Source organism: Hevea brasiliensis, chromosome 5, assembly GCF_030052815.1.
Source record: "Hevea brasiliensis isolate MT/VB/25A 57/8 chromosome 5, ASM3005281v1, whole genome shotgun sequence".
Classification (NCBI taxonomy): Eukaryota; Viridiplantae; Streptophyta; class Magnoliopsida; order Malpighiales; family Euphorbiaceae; genus Hevea; species Hevea brasiliensis.
Window position 1 is genome coordinate 3,028,168 of NC_079497.1, and position 21,846 is coordinate 3,050,013.

General features: G+C 32.5%; 2 protein-coding genes across 7 annotated transcripts; both read left to right on the forward strand.

Annotated features, from left to right (window-relative positions):
* The first annotated feature begins 2,888 nt into the window (after positions 1-2,888).
* LOC110668944 (binding partner of ACD11 1) lies at positions 2,889-7,365 on the forward strand. 2 transcript variants are annotated; one of them, XM_058146608.1, is made up of 8 exons: positions 2,889-3,045; positions 3,148-3,251; positions 3,609-3,684; positions 4,314-4,385; positions 4,464-4,529; positions 5,002-5,345; positions 6,219-6,342; positions 6,982-7,365. In XM_058146608.1, the coding sequence occupies exons 1-8, from the start codon at positions 3,040-3,042 to the stop codon at positions 7,000-7,002; spliced, it is 813 nt and encodes a 270-aa protein (XP_058002591.1). In that variant the 5' UTR covers positions 2,889-3,039; the 3' UTR covers positions 7,003-7,365. The 2 variants fall into 2 exon arrangements, with proteins under 2 accessions (XP_058002591.1, XP_058002592.1); XM_058146609.1 differs by having other exon boundaries at positions 2,890-3,045; positions 5,005-5,345.
* A 3,227-nt stretch (positions 7,366-10,592) lies between these two features.
* Positions 10,593-21,341, forward strand: LOC110668927 (uncharacterized). 5 transcript variants are annotated; one of them, XM_021830334.2, is made up of 11 exons: positions 10,593-10,738; positions 12,043-12,710; positions 15,816-15,993; positions 16,110-16,338; positions 16,768-16,907; positions 17,213-17,499; positions 17,668-17,880; positions 18,019-18,510; positions 18,654-19,322; positions 20,109-20,633; positions 20,970-21,341. In XM_021830334.2, the coding sequence occupies exons 2-11, from the start codon at positions 12,435-12,437 to the stop codon at positions 21,195-21,197; spliced, it is 3,237 nt and encodes a 1,078-aa protein (XP_021686026.2). In that variant the 5' UTR covers positions 10,593-10,738; positions 12,043-12,434; the 3' UTR covers positions 21,198-21,341. The 5 variants fall into 5 exon arrangements, with proteins under 5 accessions (XP_021686026.2, XP_021686028.2, XP_021686027.2 ...); XM_021830336.2 differs by having other exon boundaries at positions 20,973-21,341; XM_021830335.2 differs by having other exon boundaries at positions 10,618-10,755.
* Positions 21,342-21,846: the final 505 nt, after the last annotated feature.

Below are 21,846 nucleotides of genomic sequence, written 5' to 3' on the forward strand. Positions count from 1 at the left end.
AAACGACTCCGTTTGCTGATCCCTTCCAAAGGACGTTCTCCAGCTATTATCATGACTCCAAGATTGTTGACTGGAATCTTAAGTTGATCCTTTTTGAAACCTACAACATAAAACCATATATGGGATTCGGAAGATAAAGCAGAAACATGCATTATATATAAAAATTATAAAGACAAGATGCAGTCAAGAATAAAGAGAAAATGATATAGAATACGATACCATTGAGATCAACCTCAAGAATGTCACGTGCTTGCTCTCTTTTTCACTTGCAGAAGGGTTCGAAATCTTCGTAGACAATAGCTCGAGCCATTGATGCCAATAATCAACTTGTCTAATTAATTTCTTGAGCCAATGATTGATTTCTCCGTAACTCTTTTATATTCATGCAAGCTACAAGAATTAAGATGTGGGCTGATATGTTGGTTACTTTTGGGTTGAAAGGGAATGATCCCTTCCTGAAATTTAAGGATTTGGGTTGGCTGGTTTTGTGTCTTCAAGTAAATATCCTCGGATCACGTGTGGATAATGTTTGTCACCTTCTCCAATCTCCCTGGATGTGAGATAAATATAATTCTTTTCTTTCCTGCTGCATATGTTATATATGGAACTTGTCTATATGCTTTTCTTCAGTTTTGTAATCCCTTTCTATTCACAATAAGATTCTTAATTTCAAATTTTTATATAGCGAAACTTATATATATATATATATATAACGATTTCATTATAATAATTAATTATGAAAAAATTTATCATAATTAATTATTATAATAAAATTATTATATATATATCAATTTTCTTATATAATTCTTTTATCTGATCCGTGATTTATGGACTATTGGTATAACTTTATATCATCTCGTCCAAAACTATATTAGCCCTTTTTGATGCTAATAATAAATAGTGCATGCATAATTAGTCTAAATAACTTTTAAGCTACATTATTAGGCTCAAAATGATTAATTTTAATAATCATGGTTTTGCACAGGGACAAGTACTCCGTAGCCTTTATTGGTATATGGACAAAACGGAATAATAATTATAGCAAAATCAAATCTTTCAAGCAATGACTAAATGATAATCATTGTAATTAGAGATTGTAATCACTCCAATTAGAGCGAAGCTCTTATTCATTGGTCATCTTCATTGGGTATGACCAATTTTATTTATAGAGGTTGCTTGTTTAAATCCATCACACATCTCATATGGTGAGGGATAACCATAAAGATAATGAATTTTGATATAAATAAATAAAGAGATTTAAATTCAATGGATATCATAAAACTAGCTTTTTGATGGTCATCTTTGTAATTAAAATCTCTACTTTTCTTTTTTTCACCTCCAATAATTTTAGATGACTAAACTACTTAAAAATACTTTTTAAATTTTAACTTAATACTATTAAATTATCTTAAAATTGTGAGAGCTCAATTTTATTTTTTAATTAAAAAACAAATAAATAGAAAACACACATTCCCTACAACTATTCACTTTTAACTTCAAAACCTTCATCCTTCTATTATTAGATGATAAGAAAAATTTTCCATATGATTGGGAGATTATCTAATTGTAATCTCTAATTTTAAATTAATTGGAATACTAATAGTATAATACTAAAAAAAAAAACTTTATGACTCATTTGAGATTAGGGTTGAGAGGTCATAAAAAAAATGATTGACACTAAGTAAGGATAATTTAGTGGGCTAACATACTATTTAAGTCTTTCGACTATAAAATACTTGTTATAAAGACTTAAAATTATATATCTACTAATAATTTAAATATTTTAATACAATAATTAATACTCGATTTAATAAAAAAATTAAAAAATTATAGAAAAATAATTTAAAAAAGTTATTTAATATGTGATTTAAAGTTTTTATAATTAAAATATGTTTAAATTTTAAATAAATTTTTTATTATAAATAATTCCAATAATAACAGTAAGCATAAGAATAAGTAAACAATTAGGGGCGGAAGATGACAATGAGGGAAAAAAAATATAAATATTATAATAATTTTTTTTATTGATATTTTATATAAAATTATAAATTATTACGATGTAAAAATTATAATATTAAAATTTTGTAAATTAATTATTTAAATAATTATAATTTTGTAATATTTACTTTTATACATTTATTTAACCTTCCGTGTAAGAAAAAAAGAAGCGTTTTTATTTTATAATTTTTTTAATAAGATAAAGACGAACTCGAAGAAAGGTGCTATGTGGCGTCTTCAGTGTGCTCATTGCTTGTTGACTAGCAAAAGCATCACGACGACTTCGCTCATTTGGCTTGCTTTGTTTTTCCTTTTACTATTTTACCCTTACATGCTTGAGTATTTTCTTTTGACTACTAGTCCATTCATTAGATTGTCATTTTTATGATTGTTAAATTTTAACCTAAAACTTGTTTTTAATAATACAAAATTTAAATAGTTCGATTCTACATTATTGTAAAAATTACTGTTGAAAATTTTCATTAATTAATATTGAAATTTAAAGTAAAATTAAATTAACATATTTGAATTATAAAAATTTTATATAATTAAATAATATTTTAAATGATACTTTTAAAATATATTTTTTTATTTTATCAAAATATTAAATGGAACTTAATCTCACAATTTTTTTTTTTCAATCGATCTATACCGAACCGGCAGGCGCAATCTCACATGCAATACGGCGTAGCGTTGCGATCCTATATCACCCATGTGCGGAGGATTCTGTCACAATTAACCAACCAAAGAAGTACCGCAACTGAACCCAACTATTGCAGCGTCACAACCGTCAACAGCCATTGAAAGAGACTGGAGTGTGGTTTAACCAAAAAGGTTAAAGTGGGCAAAACGGAAAATAATTCGTAATTATGGGAAGACTCAGGGGCATTTACTACAACTACATTCTCTGCTCTGTTCTACTCGCATTTCTCTCTCTAGTTGTCAGGTTGCTTTCCCTTGTAATACTCTTCTCTTCTCTCATTCCCCTCCTTCTCTCACAAGCCTTGCAGGAGATAACCTCCTTCACAAGAGGAGCTCGCAATGCAGGTCAGTTCTTAGTTTCTCATATCCATCAACAGAAAAGCTCAATCCTTATTCTTTCAGCAAATTTTTTTTCTCTGTTTGATTTATTAATTTATTCTCTTCAAGACGAGAACGGTTAAAGTGGAGCAGGTATCAGATCTAGCAAGTGAGAGAGAGATTCACGAGTTTTTCTCTTTCTCTGGTGAAATCGAGCACATTGAGATCCTACGGTGCGTTTTACTTGCTTATTCTTGTTTACTTGCTAACTTTTATCTGCTATTTTGGGCCTGTGTTTGGTCGCTGAGAAAATATAGGGACAGTAAACCTTGTGGAAAATTGGTTGCTTCGTTTTTTTTAAGTTCAGTTAATTGAGTAGTTATCTTATGTAGCATTTTCTAAGAAACAGTATGGAATTTAGTGTTTTTTTTTTTTTTTAAATCTCTATAGTTATTTTTTTAATGCAATTTTACTATCTCCTTCTCTTTAGTTAATTAGGCTCAATGAATCTTTTTTTTTTTTAATTTTTTTTATGGTGTTCTACGCTTACCTAATTGAGGTTCTTGGTGTTGTTTTATCTTTGGACGCAGTGAAAATGGGCAATCAAAAACAGCATTCGTTACATTCAAAGATCCTAAAGCACTTGAAATTGCTTTGCTGTTATCGGTATGTCCTTATTTTTTCTAGTTTTTGTTAATATACTTTGTGTAGTTACTTGAAATTATGAATTCAGATGTACTTTGTGTACAATATACTTCAATCTTTGTGAGTGAGTGAACTGCAAACAATTTTAAAGAATTGAATGTTTAAATTTTAACCAAATGAGCGTTGTTCTTTAAAATTACCCAATAAATGCCTTCTGATTTGTCCGAACTGCAAGTTGATGCATGATCATTGAAATTCAATTAGTTATAGGAATTAGGTTTATTTGAAATGCTTAAACTTCAAGATGATTTTATTGATTTTTGTTTCAGAAAGTAGGAACTGCTTATCAATTTTGTGTAATGATTATCAGCAATATGCTGTGATTATTTTATTTTTCTTTCTCTAGAAATGTAGTGTCTGGTGAAAGTATTAGATTTACATACTTGAATGCATGATATGGCTGAATTTTGTTCATTTTATGGTGAAATCACTTGGTGTAGATGCAATATGCTTTCTGACTTGCTGTTATGGAGCAACTAACCTAGCTTAAGATTTTTTTTTTTTTGGCAGTCGTTTTCTATTGGATTTGATATGAGCAACCATTATGTGTGGAGAAGTTCTAAAATGCAAACTATTCTTATTTGGTGCAGGGAGCAACTATTGTTGACCAGATAGTGAGTATAACTCCTGCAGAAAATTATGTGCCAAATCATGAGCTACAGGTAAGTGGATGAGAAAAATGCTGTAATATCTGTTTCAATGATTTTCAAATATCCATATTCACAACTGCATTTTTGCAGGAAGTAAGAAGGATGGACACTGTTGTATCTGCTGTTCCTGCCGAAAGTTTTCCATCGAATGTTGAGGTAAGTAAACTTTCCGATGGTTATCTTATAGTAAGAGATAACTCTATTTGTGAAAATGTAAACTAGTTGAGGGTAAATAGTGGAGACTGTGTGAAAGTGAAAAAACTGTGGAGAAATGTTGTTCATGCTTGTTGTCTTACTTTAAATTAAAAAAAGGTATTAACCTTTTAGAAAATGCTTAATTGTCTTAAGAAATTGGTTGATCAATATTTTTCTTAATCTTCCATTCAATTCTTCCATCTGTTCCCTGCTTTAGCCAGGAACAATTTGTATGGTCTTTAGAAGGTTTATTGTGATTAACATGTTTCTCTATTCACATATCATAGTCCCTGTTCGGAATCTGTGTGATAAGTAATGCATATGATAAAATATGTTGGCATCCATGGATGCTTTCAGTTAATGTCTAGTCATTTGCACTTTAGAAGTTTTCCTCTCCATCTGTATGGTCTTAGGGTCACATTGTCTTTATTAGCAGGCTCAAACTAGCCCCCCTAGCAATGGAAAAATGTATGTCAGTAGAGCGCAAGAAGTGGTTTCAAGTATGCTGGCAAAAGGTTCAGCTTTTCGCCAAGATGCAGTAAATAAGGCCAAGGCATTTGATGAAAAACATCGCTTGACTGCTAGTGCATCTGCCAAGGTAATTTCTTTTGATCAGAGAGTTGGGCTTACAGAGAAATTGACAGTTGGCATTTCGGCGGTCAATGAGAAAGTGAAATCTGTGGACCAAAGACTTCATGTTTCAGATAAAACCATGGCAGCAATATTTGCGGCAGAGAGGAAGATAAATGACACAGGGTCAGCTGTCAAATCAAGCAGGTGAATCTCTTCCCTAACGATATATCTTATGGATCTTTGGTTGTTGTAAACAATATATTTTTCCTTGTTTCCTTGATACTTCAACTAATGGATATTTAAAGCCGACATACTTTGATGGTTGTAATTTGTTGTTTGAGTTTGGCTGCTTTAAATGAAGATATGATGCAGAGTTTATGAGTAACAGTTTTGGAGTTTTATGTGAACCTAATAATTCTCATTAGATTTATTAGATTGCATATCGAGATACTTTATCATTTGTGTTACTATTATTGAATAACTCACAATTCCATGAATGATTATGAATGTCAATTTTGCAAATTTTTGCAGTAAATGACAATTTAAGAAATGTGGCACTTTGCCATATTTAAAATGGTCTTAGTGCTGTATTTGGTTTTCCTTTTTCTTTATGAATAGTCTAAATTATGTGGATCACTCAGTTAACTTGGATGAAATAACTTTTGCAATGATTCAGAAGGGAAGTCAACTGGCAACTGCTGTTAACATACTTTCTTATGCCTGTGGAGTAGTCTGAATTTTTATGTTGATCACTTAGCTAATTTGCACAAAAAGAAAGTTCACTCAGCTAATTTGCAAAAAAGGAAGTTCAATTAGCTAATTTGCAAAAGAGAGAGTTTTGTAGTGATTCATCAACTAGCAAATGCTGTTGATTTATTTGTATTGTTTATCTTTCTTTCCACTGAGGAGAATGCTTTTTATAACAAAGGAAATGGATATTGAATGAAATATTTCCTTTATGGTCCTGGTGTATTTTTGGATGCTGTATTGTTATTTGATGTTGACCTCAGTCAGTTTCTAATGATATTTTAAATATTAAAAAGATGTGAATTAACAATCTATTTGAACTTTGGACAGATATGTAATGGCTGGAACAGCTTGGCTAAATGGTGCCTTTAGTAAAGTGGCAAGGGCGGGTCAGGTTGCTGGTACAAAAACCAGGGAGAAGTTCAATTTGGCTGTTTCAAACTTGACTGCGAAGGTAGTTTCTATTTGTGGCACTAATAGCAGCACAAAGATACTTTTTGGCCATCTGTATTTTTGTTTATGAAGATAATGTCATCTCTTTATGGTTTAATACTGCTATAGATTGAAGCATATCATAGGCACATTGTACCCTCAGGCCTGAATTTATTCAAATTTCATAAGTTAAAATTATCAGTAAACTTAATTTTATTTCGTGGTCTTGTTTTGTAATGCAATAAATGTTGACTGCTCGTTGCAACAAAAAACTTGGTTGATTGTATTTTCTTTATTTGTTTTGTAAAAGTATTTTGTCTCAGTTTTTGTTGTTAATCAGTGTATGTGCCATCATGTAAAATATTTAGCCTCTAGGAATTTGAAACCATCTCTCCTCCAAACATGAGTTTATCACTGTTTTCATTATGTTATCTGAACATACCGTGACACTAATATCAGTCATTTCATGAGGACTTTGAACCTTGATTTTCTAATGGCATTGTTGTGATTTGTTTTCCTCTTATTTTTTCAAATTTCCAAGTTTTAAAAAGTTTGTTGTCATGAATATAATGCAAATCCAATATCAATACCGATTATCGTTGACTATTTTGTTGCTTAATTTCCTAATGGCATAGATGTGGTTCTGTTTTCCTGAATGCAGGAATCTCCAATTGCTGTGTAAGCAAGAAATTGATGTCACTATAAGCTGATTCTTGAGATCTTGTGATAAATGCATTGGACGTTGGACTGGACCCCTACCTGGCTCCAATCATTTAGTTCAGGGAATAGAATGTAGAGATTGGAGATGCAGGCTCGCTAACAGAGGAGAAAAAATTTGTGCAGTGTTCGCCTTATATGCGTATTCATCTTTGGCTTGATGCGTGTGAATTATCATGAAACCCAATATTGCTCTATTTTTCAATATTCTTTGATTCCTAGGGTAATATGCCTATGGCTTCCTTGTAATTTTGTTGTTTGCAACATGTTTTCAAATCCTAAAAAAAATTAAATTCACATTGCCATAGAATGCCACCGTTTCTGAGCATCAGGACTTGGATTTTTCATTTCTATTCTTGTATGGACAATAGCAATTCATTTGATTGATCACTGAGATAAGGACGATCCTTACTTCTGCCTGAATGAATTTAGAAAAACTGTTTTCAGCTAGGGAATGAATTGGAAAGCACGAGCTGTTATGTGTATGTGTGGATCAAGTGACAAACACTGTCCACATTGAGTCAGTTCGATTAGTTCAATGGTTGCCCTTTGACAGTTGGGGCATTTCATTTGATTGGTTCCTGTCTTGGGAATGGCAAATTGGTGTTCGAACCAATGTCAACGGGCTGTAGAGAGAGCAAGGTATTATCCCCCATAACCTATCATCCAATGTTGCTTTTGCTTCAACTTGATAACAAAATTAGTGCCCATTCCTTCAAAATCTCTTATTTCGCATTTTTCATTGTCATACTCTGCTTGGTTCTTGACCATAATCGAGAAAGACACTTTTGCGTTATCGCTTCCATGTGCAATGTAATCTCATGTGCCTAAAATATAAAGATTGGTCCATATGAAAATAATACGCAGGAAAATAAAAATGCCATCCCTAAGAATAAATGAAGAAAAAAAATATTGAGATGAACTAAGAGGGTGTTTGGTTTGGGTGCAGCTGATAGATACCCAAACAGGTAAATTGTGTTTGTGTGTTTGGTAAGTGGGCAACTGATATGATACACATTAATCGACTCTCTATTTTTAAATTTTTTCATCGGTGATGGATCCGATTTTATTTTTTATTTTGACCATATTATTCTTTTTTATTTAACTTGAAAATTAATATTATTAATATTTTTATTTTTTTTTTATTTGTAATGTTAATATTTTAATTAACGTATTTCAACTTTGTTAAAATATTTTTTATTAATAACATAAAATATAAAATATTTATTTATAACCAAAAACTTAAAATTAATTATAAATTTTTCTATTAACAATAATAATTATTTTATTATTTTATCTATATTTTTAAAATTATTTAATTATCTTAAAAAATAATTATTTTCTTATTTCAATAATAAAATAAATGATATAATATAAAAAATTAATAATTATATATTTATTTAAATGATATAATATAAAAAATTAATAATTATATGTTTATTTAAATAATATAATATAAAAAATTAATAATTATATATTTATTTAAATAATATAATATATTAATTTAATAATTATATATTTAATTTAATAATAAAATAAATAATATAATGTAATAAATTTATAATTTTATATTTATTTTAAAAAATAAATTATATGATATATACCCTTATTAGTCATTTTACATATTAACAGCAACAGTTAAATATAATTTAACAAACACTTAATATAAAACAGCTATCATCAGCTATCAGTTATCAGCTATCAGCTATCAGTAACAGCTATCAGCTAACAACTATCAGTTGTATTCAACAGTTAATCCAAACAGGCCCTTGATTGTGAATTGGCAAATGCACCTGTGTGCAAAGTTGAGTATATTGAAATTGTTTGAAGGGCCAACTCTAAGCAATTCAACTGCATTTTTAAGAATTGATAGTTGAAACTCTATTTATTATAATAGGCCAAATATATAAATTGTTTTCCAGGGCAACTTGTCCTCTTCCCACCGCTGGGCGATTGCTTCCAAAACACTACTGCTCAAGGACAAAATGCTGTTAAAGTCAAGGGAGTAGGGAGGTATGGATCTGAATCCTTTTATCAAGGAAAAATTATTTTTTAATTATTATATTTTAATAAAATTAATTATTTAATTTATATATTTTCAAATATTTACTATTTAATTATTTTATTTCTATTAAATTATTTAATTTCTCTTTTTAATTAATTTTAGTTAAATTGTTATTTAGTTTTTTTATTTTAAGAGAATTAATTAATTAATTATATATTTTAAATAATATTATTATTTAATTTTTTTATTTTAATAAAATTAATTAATTGATTTATATATTTTAAAAAATATATTTTTAATTAAATATAAAAAATTTGATATATGTAGATTAAACTTGAATTTATATATTTTTTTAAATTGTTTAAGTATTTTTATTCAATTACTAATATATTATTTTTGTGTTTTTATTTTTGAAAAATAATTATCCTTAATTACTTAAAGATTTAGATAAATTTATTAACTTTTTTATGCATACAACTTGTATCATTTTTAACAAAAATAAAAATATAAAAAAAATGAAGAGTATGGGCATGGAGAAAAATAAAGATGCTAAGAGAGAAATAAAGAAGAGAGAATAATGGAGAGAGGATTAGAGTATATAAAAATAATTATGAGATAAATATTCAATGTAACCAAATTCAGAAACTGATTAATAAAATATTAATTAATTAATTTTATTAAAATAAATAAATTAAATAATAATTTATTTAATATTCACTATTAAAAAATTGACAGATAAATTAAACAGTTTAACGAAAATAAAATATATAAATTAAATAGTATATTTTTAAAATATAAAAATTAAATAGTTAATTTTATTAAAATATGAAAATTAAATAATATTTTTTATAAATTTATTTTAAAATTATTTAATTTTATAATAAAAAATGAAAGAAATGTTTATAATTGTATAACTCATTAAATTTTATCTGTTCATTGAACTTCAACTAAATAAAAAAGTTGTTTTTTTAAATATAATTTTAAAAACAATATGGAAGTATTTTGGAAGAGCTGTTTTTCTTGGATCTTTCAAGTTATGAGAGTTGATTTTCTTGTTTTTAAAATAGTAAAAGTTTATCTAGTGATTTTAAAATTATTTTTAAAATTACAAAATTTAAAATTTATGGCAAGCAAATACTTAATCAATAAAAGAGGAAATATTATTAAAAAATTACCTTCCAAATCACCTCGTGTTAAAAAGATATTTAAAAAAATTAAAATTATAATGAAAATCAAGGGTAGGGGCAAAATAGTAATTTCATATTACTAATGTCCGACATTTGGAGATTGACAATGACACGGCAACGACCAAAGGAGAAGGAGAGCTTCCCGTAACGGCGAAAATAACCTCGTCCATTTGACTCCGTTTCTACCTGCTCGCATAATGTCCACCAATAGTCATGACACGTGTCAAAACAGAGAGAACTTTTACCTGACGTGGCCGAAGACGACTCTGGACTTCAGAATCAGACCCAACTCTCGTGCGCGTCAATCTGTCAAACATGAAGGGCATTTTTGTCTACAAAATTTTATGAAATTCCCATAATGCCCCTTCATCTGACGAGCCGATTCCTTTCTCTCCCTGGTGCCTTTGGTCCGGTTCGGTATATTCCCTGGTTCCATTCTTTTTTGTAACAGAAATCAATAGCTCCTATCTGTTGTTCTCTCTCACTTGTGTGTTTTGTGAGTCTCTCAGGTACAAGTTCTTTCGAGGTGATTATGATTTCTTCAATTTCACTGCTATTTTCTTAAAAAAAAATTTGTTGTTTCTATGTGTAAATTTTGGGTGTGGTTCAATTCATCCTCTTTATCTTTTGGTTGGTTCTTCTTTTCTGTTTTTTTTTTTCATTTTTTTTTTTTTTTTTTGGGGTTGTGGGAGTGGGGTGGAATTCACAAATGGGCAATTGTTGCTTTTTTTTTTTTTTTTGGTGTATGTGTGTGTGTTAGGTTGGCGAGGTCTAATATCGTTGTTTTTGGTTATAATTTTTGTTGTTTTGTATTCAAATTTGTAGCTTTGGTTGGTGGGTATATTTTATTAAATGCATTTGTTATTGCATCTAGGTGTTAAGTGTTAATGCTTGATGTAATGTCTTTGACGGTGATGATACTTAATTTGCTGTCAAGCGCGCATTTTTTGGTTGATTGAGTGTAATTTGAGTAAGAATTTGGCATTTTTTAAGTAAGTTTGAAATTAGGTCTCAAAAAATGCAGATTTTTTAGATTATTATGCTTTTCTTTCTCATATGCTTAAGTTGGGATTAATCGTAGTCCATTGGTTGTTTTGATTCTGTAATTTTGTAGTGATTATTCATTTCAATGACATTTTTGGGATTCATTTTCTTTTCCACAGCATTACCCAGACATTCTCAAAAGCATTCGGGATCGTGTTTTTTTATCATTGGCATTGGACATTTTATTTAGAATTTAATTTTATGATAAAATTTGAATCCAGCAATGACTCTAGTTTCATCTCTTCTTTGCCAATAAAAGACAAACTAAATAAATTACCATCTATATAATGTTGTGTTTATGAATTGCTGTGACTTTGCTACAAAGGCAAAAGCTTTTGTTATTGCATTGATGCATTTGATTGATTTGTGTTAAATATTCCTATTCTGCTCTAATTTTATCGAAGCTGTTTTCTGACCATTTTAGTCACTAGCATTATGTCATCTTTATGCACCAAGTAACGGTTATTTTCCTGAATACATACTTATTTGCGGTGGTGGATTTTTTTAATGGTGTTTGGTGTCACAGAAATCTTATAATGTGGTATTTCATTTAGGATTTCTCTTCCTTTCTTTTTAACTGATGGTTGTAACTGAGGGCCTGCCCTCCCCTCTTTTTAGTATAACGAATTTAACTATTTCTCACATTTTTCTTAGATGCTTTTTAGTTGTCTTGGTTGATGTACTGGTTTGTTTCCTATTCTGTTCATTTCACTTCAATTAATTGTCCTCCAGCTGGCATGTTTTACTTACAGAAGAATTTTTAAAGCAGGGTCTTGCTAAGCTTGGTTATCAAAGATTTCTCTATTGTTGATGAATTTTGATGGGCGTTTGTGAATGGCTTTTGGAGCTGGTTTGTGTTTATGATGCAGATGGGGTTGATGATGGTGTTGTAGCAGTTTGTTAAGATGGAACTCTCCTCGATTCTGTTCTTGGCTAGATTGGAAAACCAATTATAACATGGACAAGGAAAAAAATCAACCTGTCTAAGGGCTATAGTTGATTGGGTTTCAGCAACTTCTTATGAAGACTTTGTGTTTGGCTCTTGAAATTTTGTGCTGAGGCATATATTATATACTGTTAAGCAGTATCTAGTAGGCACAGATATAAGCAACTAGTTTGTAGAACTTGAGTAGTTTATATCATTTATCAAATACATAGAATATGGAGATGCTAGTTTCTCCTCAAGGACAAAAGCACAATATTCAAGTTCAGGCTTGGAAATTTTCACCTGGTGGTTCCAACAAAGATCTTTGGCTTATTGTGCGAGAAGGGTCCCTGGCAGATGTAGATGTAGCATTGGCACTACTTAAGAAGCAAGGAGGAAACATTAATTCAAGGAACAAATTTGGCCTGACTCCTCTTCATATTGCAACTTGGAGGAACCACATTCCCATCATTAGGAGGCTTCTCATAGCTGGTGCTGACCCTGATGCTAAGGTGTGTTAATTTTCTTATCCCTTAATTTGTTTGTATATTTTCAAGTTACACACACAGAGATGCGCACAGACACACACACACAATGTGATAGATATCTCCTTTTCCCTGATCTTTCTACTCAAATTCTCATATGGATGATCAATGATTTTTATCGTCCCTTACCTGAATGACTAAGATTTACTAGTGGTTTCTTTAATATTTCAATGCAATAAAAATCACATCAATTGAAAGTTAATAAATGAAAAATGAATCTAATGATCTTCCTTCACTTGTCTGACAGTCCACTTTTAGTTTTTTTACATGACAATGATTAGTCTTTTAAGCAGTGGCATGCATCTGTAAGGGAATGTATTTGTTACTAGTGTTGATCTTTGTTTTAGGTATTCTGCTTGTCATTGTGTTATTTAATCTTGGACTCTTGCATAAGGGAGAGTATTTTAGTTTACAAGTTAATTGGAACCTTATTAAGTGTAATGCAAATTTAGCTTCCAGGTAACTAATGGTTGTTGAAGGTGAATGGATTATACAAAAGAGAGATGAAACTGGGGGAGTGCATTTTCATTAAATTCAAGGTAAATATCATCTTGAAGTTTCATAAAGAAAATTTTTGGCAAATTGGATTTGTTGAAATATCTCTTTTTGGGAATCTACCGTAATTTGTAATAGTTTGTTCTTGAAGAGGACCATGCTTAACGATTCAATGAATTGTTCTTGTTTATTCAATGAAATATTTGACATCATTTTTGGACTTTTACCTTGCTCTTAACCTATAAAGGATCTTTTGAATTGATAAATGTCTTGCCTCATTGAAGTCAGGTTTCTGTTTTTCTTAGCTTTAAAATGACTGGATATGTTATTGAGGATCTATGGAAGCTGTCAAACTAAGTGGCAGAATATTTTCCTTGCTTAGTTAAGTGCTAAAACTTGTCTTCATGTTTGAATCTATGCCATGAATTCTGGACATCTTACAGCATCCAACCTGAAACTTAAACTACTATGTGACAGGCCTATGAATCCAATAGGAGTGAGCTAGTGGTTGGAGAGGCCTAGGCATTGGATAAGGTGATAAAAAGTTTCATTTTACAAGTTACAACTGATTTGACATTAATAGAAGATACATTCCACTTGAATTGTGTTATGACAGAAACAGAACTGCCTCAATTGTCAAATAGGTTTGGGATATAAAATAGGAATAATTCAAGAGTATTGAAGAAACTTGCGTCATTTGGCTTAACTTGCACTTCCACATGTGAAGAGAAAATTGTAACTATGAAAAATAACAGTTCATGGAATTACTTGTTGTCTTGTTCAATGCTCAGTTGAGGCTGTAAATGAGTTGGGTCAAGCTGCACATTAGCTAGTTCAAGCTTAGCTCATTCATTAAACAAGTCTGCAAAATGAGTTACTTTATTTCATTTGATAAACAAGCAAAACTTGAAGTTGAGTATGGCATTAAGCTTTGCCATCATATTTGCAGGATTATCTAGTGTAAACATTTTTGCTGTTGAAATGACTATTTAAGATAATGATACAAGGGATGTGATATTTTCAATGTATGAAATCAATATGTTTAGTCCTTTTAGGATACATTATTTTTTAAAAAGTTTTTGTTTTGGATACTTTTGTTTTTTAGTTGAGGTGTTTATAATATCTAAGAGATGTCCTAAGGGGTTTGGACTTGAATAATTTAAGTCAATGTTTAAATTTGTTGGGATTCGTAAATTGGGGCAAGTGGGGTACCTTTCCGATAATGCTGATTTTCTTTCTTTTTTGGTTTAAAAAGAAAAAGAAAATGATTTACTGATGGTCAAGTTTTTTTATTGGGAAGTTGGTGGAAGAACTTGGAGGCCAAGTGTGCAATGACTGGGAGTTTAAGTCTTTAAGACTTCAAAATCGAGTAGAGATCGCTAGCTATATATATTGTTATAACAGGCATACAAATCTAAGACACACACACAATCGCACAATTACAATATAGAGAAGAGAAGAAGAATGAACTTTTTTTAACAAGATTTTATGTGGTTCAATTGTAAGGTCCTATGTCCACGGGTAAGACAAGAGCAAAATACAATCACACAAAATTCACAAACTTTAACCTAAGTGTATTTCCCGAATATCTCACAATACTACCTCCATAAGTAGAAAATACAATATTTATTTTGCTCCATACTGCGGGGAACCGAGGCTGGAGCCCACCATTGACCTCACAAAATAATTCATTCGAGGGCGCTTTTGAGTATTATTGAGATTTGGGTGTATTGAGCCAGAGAGAAATTTAATTGGCTTTGTAATTCCTCATTTTTCATGGCAAAAATTTCTTTAATGATCTTTGCCAAGCAACATTCTCTGAGCCAATTCGTTAATTTTGGGTATGTTCTTGAGCATTTGGTCCTGCCATTTTATTTCACTGTTTGCCAATTGCAAAATATTGGGTATGTCATAACATGCTGGTTCATATAAGAATTTGGTTGTCAAGGACATTTGATCTGATATTAAAGTGAGACACTCCCTTTCCCTCACCTTTTAATAGTTAATAAGGCTTCAACCCTGACAATTTTAGTCCTCTATAAGTAGTTGATTGGATTATCAAGATTTTGTGTTATATGAGGTTTCTTGGGATAAGATATTTATTTTGCTCTCTGTTTATGCTCAGTGTGCATAAAACTTCATGTATGGTGGTGTCAGTTTGAATGGCATGATGTTAACATCTGTGTATTGTGGAGTTTCAAGCCTAAAATGTGTTGAATTTGGAGATTTCTGATGAGTGGTATTATGCATGTGTAGTTGCCATCCTTCAGGCTGCAGATCTACATAGGGTTCTTTTGTTAGTAGGACTAGAAACGCAAGTAGAATCTGTCTGTGATTATCTGTTTCCATAATACCTGGTGTTGTGTGATTCCCATAATGCCTGGTGTTGTGTGTGTGTGCCACCACTTTCGACATTATTTTCTGTCTTGAAGAATATGATTTTAAATTGTGAGTGATATAAAAGTGTTGCCTTCAAGGATTATAATGCTGAAATCAGATCTGGTGCCATTCTTATTTTATATTTGCTGAGACTATGTCTTATCCTCCTTTAATAGACCTTAACATTTTTTATTTCAGGATGGAGAATCAGGATGGACTAGCCTTCACAGGGCTTTGCATTTTGGTCATCTTGCAGTGGCAAGTATCCTGCTTCAGTCTGGTGCTTGTATTACTGTGGAGGACTCTAAATCCTGTACGCCTGTTGATCTCCTGTCTGGGCCTGTATTGCAGGCCATTGGAGATGGACATGATTCAGGTTTCTACATCCATGTTTTTACATGATAAATGAGGATCCTATTGTTTTTGCAAATTGTTAATGTGATCAGTATTTAGGGATAACTAATAACTTTGAATTGTTGTTTATGTCTTTAGTGGCTACTGAGGTGTTTAGCTGGGGAAGTGGTGCCAATTATCAATTGGGAACTGGAAATGCTCACTTACAAAGGCTACCTTGCAAAGTTGATGCACTTCATGGTTCTTTTATTAAATTGGTCTCGGCTGCGAAGTTCCATAGTGTAGCAGTTAGTGCACGTGGGGAGGTCTACTCCTGGGGATTTGGAAGGGGGGGGCGCCTTGGGCATCCTGATTTTGATATCCACAGGTAATTAGCATAAGTTTTTATACGTTATTGGTTATCCACATATATGTGAATGATATATCATATTTCAACTTTTTTAAAGTTTTAGCTTCCCTCCCTTACGTATTTCATTCTGTGCTGTCGGTATTAAATTTGATCATTTTTGTAATTTCATTTCGTATATTGTTGTTTTGGATGCAGTATTGAAATTTGTGGACTCTTCTGTTTCTGTTTTTATCACCATCAATTCTATGATCACAAATTAGTGTGATACAGATGGAATAGATTCCCATTTTTCGTCCAGTTTTAGTGCTGAAAAAATATAAGCTCCTGTATGTCCCACTTGTGCAAATGGCATCATCACTTCATGTTTTTTTTCTTCTAGGTTGTTTCTGTAAAAAATTATGAAAACAATCAATCTGGTGAATGGTGATTTTATTTTATTCTTTTCAGTGGTCAAGCTGCAGTTATTACTCCCCGACAGGTGACTTCTGGTTTAGGGTCCCGCCGGGTGAAGGCAATTGCAGCTGCCAAACATCATACTGTTCTTGCTGCTGAGAGTGGCGAAGTTTTTACCTGGGGATCCAATAGAGGTAAAAATAAATTTCTTTTGAAGCATACATGACAACATTTGCCACATAATTGATATCTGATTTTCAAGTTCAGCTCTATGTGTCCATTTCATTGAATGGAATAAGGATATTAGTTACCTGTAACTATATGTTTGTGTCTTTCAAGTACAAAATTTCAAGGCAACATGCAACATTTGCCTTTCCTGTTGATATTTTTCGAGCCCTTACAATTTCTGAAGAATTTACCTTTTTTATATGCAAACCCAACTAGTTTGGGTTTAAAGCTTAGTTGAGTTGACTTTACCTCTTGATATGGTGTTCTACAGAGGGTCAGCTTGGCTACATTGTGGACACTCAGCCCACACCTCGTAGAGTGAGTTTGCTTAGGTCAAGGATCATCTCTGTTGCTGCAGCAAACAAACACACGGCTGTAGTTTCTGATTCTGGTGAAGTCTTCACATGGGGCTACAACAGAGAGGGTCAACTTGGATATGGCACCTCCAACTCAGCATCTAATTACAATCCAAGAGTGGTTGAGTATTTGAAGGGCAAGGTTTTTACAGGAGTTGCGGCTGCAAAATATCACACAATTGTAGTAGGAGCTGATGGAGAGGTAATTCTTTCTAAATTGCATCATTACTGTACTTCATCTTTCTATTCCTTAATGGAGCCAAATGCTACATTATTGCTGTCTGGTTATTATTGTTGCCTGGGCTTTGATTCATTAATATGATGTTGCCATTTAGCTGTGAAATCTTATATATACTCTGTGTGGTGGCAGGTGTACACGTGGGGTCATCGACTTGTTACACCAAGACGTGTTGTGATAGCTAGAAATTTGAAGAAAAGTGGTAGCTGCCCTTTGAAGTTCCATCGCATGGAACGGCTTCATGTGGCTTCTATAGCTGCAGGGATGGTTCACAGCTTGGCTCTTACAGATGATGGTGCAGTATTTTATTGGTTGTCTGCAGATCCTGATCTTAGATGCCAACAGGTTTATTTAAAAGAACTTGGTATCTCTATTTTTACTCCTCATAAATGAAATATTGAAATGTCATCCTTTTTTTTTTTTGGCTAGCTATCTTCTTTGTGTGAAATAATAAGTGAAATTACACTTTTTCCCTTTCTGTAGCTATATTCATTGTGTGCAAAAAAAGTAGTGAGCATTTCTGTGGGGAAGTACTGGAGTGCTGTGGCCACAGTTACAGGTGATGTTTATATGTGGGATGGGAAAAAAGGTGAGGATAACCTGCCAGCTGTCACTCGGTTACACGGTGTAAAAAGGGCTACTTCAGTTTCAGTAGGTGAAACACATCTATTGATTGTTGGTTCTCTATATCATCCTACCTATCCTCCTAATGTGATTGATAGTCTTGAGAACCAGAAATTGCAAGTTGGGGATGAAGTGGAAGATCTTGATGAAGATTTTATGTATAATGATGTGGAGTCTAATCACATGTCATCTGCTGTAGAAAAGGATGATTGTGCACAAAGGCCTTTACCAAGCTTAAAATCTCTTTGTGAAAAAGTGGCCGCAGAAAGTCTAGTTGAGCCCCGAAATGCTATACAGATGCTTGAAATTGCTGATTCACTTGAAGCTGAAGATCTGAGGAAGCATTGTCAGGTACTTTTTATGATGACCCTGATTTTTGAAAGGATCCTTGAAATTTTAAATCATGTGCTCCAAATTGTACTGACTTGTGATTATGCCTTGTTTCATTAAATAAAATTCCATAACTTGATGTCCATTTGACTTATTGTTTGCAGGACATTGTTGTTCACAACCTTGATTATATTCTGACAGTTTCATCTCATGCTTTTGCAAGTGCTTCGCCAGAAATTCTAGCTAATCTTGAAAATCTGTTAGACCTAAGGTCATCTGAACCTTGGAGTTACCGCAGGCTTCCAACTCCAACAGCTACTTTTCCTTTAGTCATCAACAGTGAAGAAGAGGATAGTGAATATGATGTTCCAAGGACTCGTGATAACCACAACAACAAATCCACCTTGAAGATTGGAAATGAAAGATCAGAATTCTTTCTTCAACCCAAAGATGATCCTAATCGAGGCATCTCGAAAAAAGTCCGTGCATTGCGAAAGAAGTTGCAGCAAATTGAGATGCTTGAAATGAAACAATCTACTGGGCATCTTCTTGATGACCAACAACTTGCAAAGCTTCAAACAAGGTTAGCTCTTGAAAGTTCACTTGCTGAGCTTGGTCTTCCGGTTGAGAAAGTGCAGGCAAAAGCATCAGTTGCAGTTTTATCAGATGTAAAAGGGAATAAAAAGGCTGAGGTATCAAGAAAGCAAAGAAGAAAGAGTAAACAAAAGGCAGCACAATGGGAAACAGTTCCTGTCGTTGGCAGAGCTGATGTAGAATCAAACCTTGTGAAGGACTCATTGGATGTTGGGATCTCTCAAGTTTCAATGAACAAGGTAAAGTTGCTAAAATTATAGATAAAATTTCTTTTCCCTGTCAACAAAATGTTAATCGCACTATTCTTGATGTCTTCTTTTTTTTTTTTGGAAATAAATATAGGGATAAGTGATTGTTTTTGTGGGACATACCTATCTTGGGAGTGCTCTGAAGGAATTATAGGGCTAGCTCAAGTTTTAGAATGAGAGTGTCTTTTCTGAGACAGGTTTGAATCAATTTAATAAAGCGATCCCCACCCCTAACAAAAGAAATCAATGCTGAGTGGATTTTGCAGCTTAGTTTTTTAGTTATTAGCTGTATAACTGTGGTTATGTTGACCCTACCCAAAATTAGCTTGTCATTGCTTTCCTATATGCCTCTTAGAGATGATAACTCCCTTTTGTGAACATTCATGATCATTGTTTGGAAATACAATCCCGTAATGCTCCCTCTCTGACTAATATCATATGCGATATTCATCCTCAAGAGAGTAAATTGACAAGTTATATTTTTGAGTATGGTCAGAATCATATGATTTTCCTTCCCCTCACCTCTTTTGTTGCTTCAATTAAACATCTATTATTTGATTCAATGTCAAAGTTTTGGTCTTATTGCCTCTATATTTCCCTTCTTGGGACAAACTAGGACCAAATAAATGGGGTCATAATAGATTATATTTGTTCAGTTGTCACATGCTAGTAAGTCTTATTAACTTCCCCAAATTAAGGGAAAACATGGAGTTAACATTGGGTTTACTTTAGGTTTTAATGAAATTTATTGAATTGTTTAAATTTCACTTCTGATAGGAGGAAGAAAACATTTTTGAGGGAGGTGTGGGGAGCCAATCCTCCAAAGAGCTTCCTTTCTTTGTTCAGAAGAAAGACAGTTCTGACTCTCCAAAAAGTAAGGGTTCATCTCCTTCAATATCCAAGAAGAAAAACCGCAAGGGTGGGCTTTCCATGTTTTTGAGTGGTGCTCTTGATGACACCCCCAAAGATGTTGCTCCCCCTCCACAAACACCAAGAAGTGAGGGTCCTGCATGGGGTGGGGCTAAGGTTTCAAAGGGATTTGCTTCACTTCGTGAAATTCAGGACGAACAGAGCAAAACCAAGGGGAACCAATCAACAAAGAATAAAGATCAAGTGGAAGATCATTCTGATGTTAAAAGTGATGGGAAAATTCTGTTGAGTTCCTTCTTGCCTTCAAAACCAATACCTGTGATATCATCACGCACATCTCAGGCACCTGATGCAGAAAGAAGCACACCTCCTTGGGCTTCTGGAACTCCTCTTCTTTCTCGGACATCTCTTAGAGACATCCAAATGCAGCACGTATATAAAGAGACTTTTTTCCTGTTTTTTTTCATATATTGGCTTTTTCCTTTTTACTTAATTTATTATGGGCATATAATAATTTTTTTCGTATCCTGAAAATGCAATGTTAAGGATATTCATGCTTTAAACAGTATCAAGGATATTGGAGTTGATGATTATTTCTCAGCTTGATATTTATGTGGGATAAGTGATTTCTGTATTTGGAGGATGTCATGTCAAAGTCAAAACTTTTGTATTGGACAAATCATTGCTTGGCATTACCAAGTTAATATTCCTTTGTTCCACCGAATCTGCAAAACTTATACTTTGTGATCTTTTTTGCTCGTCTCTTAGCAGGGGAAACAGCAGCAGAATAGTTCCCATAGTCCGAAGGCAAGAACAGCTGGATTCTCAATTGTATCCAGCCAAGGATCACCATCAGATTCTCCAGGGTTGAACCGCTGGTTCAAACCTGAGATATGCACACCCTCATCGATTCGTTCAATTCAGATTGAGGAGAAGGCTATGAAGGACTTGAAGAGGTTCTACACTAGTGTCAAGGTTGTGAAGAACCCAACTTAACAAAGAGCTACCGCTTGATACTCAGAAAGAGGTTCCTCATCGTTAGTGCTCCTTTTTCCAGTTCATAACAGTGAATTTCAATGTACAGATGATCTTGTAAATTTGGTTCTTTTAATGTTAGTAGTAGTAATTTCTCATCGGCCATTAATTTGTTTTAGATATAAAGATGTCCATTCAGTTGGTATAACTTAAAAAGATAATAAAGCTTAAAATTCCTGATCGAAGTGCATGCAAATGCAACGGCTCTGATTGCATTTTCAAGATTCAATGCTCGAGATAGACTGCTAAAAATCTTGATTTCAACAGTCTCTAAATGCATTTTCTTGACTGTTTGGTTTGCTCAAATGGATACATCCCCAATTAATGTTAAATTCTAATATTCATATGCCTTAACATATTTGCTAAATTTATTTCATTTTCATCAAGTAGGTAATTAGAAGAAAAGATTGATTTTGCTGGGTGGTGTGTGAACCCACTCGGAAATTTGACAAAAACAAAGAAAAGAAATCATCAAAAGGATTTTGTGGGTAATGTAGAATATGTGGAAGGTGTACACGTGTTCTAGAAGCAAAGTGTTGTTGGACCCACAAAGAAAAAAAGTAATCATGCTCGTCTCCAAGTGGGGATTACCCAGGGCAATGACTAGATG

What these genes read in the sequence shown, in the direction of transcription:
- LOC110668927 (XM_021830334.2), top strand. Translation starts at nt 12,435, where the DNA reads ATGGAGATGCTAGTTTCTCCTCAAGGACAAAAGCACAATATTCAAGTT. An exon ending in GTGCTGACCCTGATGCTAAG is followed by an intron (nt 12,711 to 15,815) that starts GTGTGTTAATTT and finishes TTTTTATTTCAG; the next exon opens with GATGGAGAATCAGGATGGAC. An exon ending in TAGTAGGAGCTGATGGAGAG is followed by an intron (nt 17,500 to 17,667) that starts GTAATTCTTTCT and finishes GTGTGGTGGCAG; the next exon opens with GTGTACACGTGGGGTCATCG.
- LOC110668944 (XM_058146608.1), top strand. An exon ending in AAATTGCTTTGCTGTTATCG is followed by an intron (nt 3,685 to 4,313) that starts GTATGTCCTTAT and finishes TATTTGGTGCAG; the next exon opens with GGAGCAACTATTGTTGACCA. An exon ending in GTTTTCCATCGAATGTTGAG is followed by an intron (nt 4,530 to 5,001) that starts GTAAGTAAACTT and finishes TGTCTTTATTAG; the next exon opens with CAGGCTCAAACTAGCCCCCC.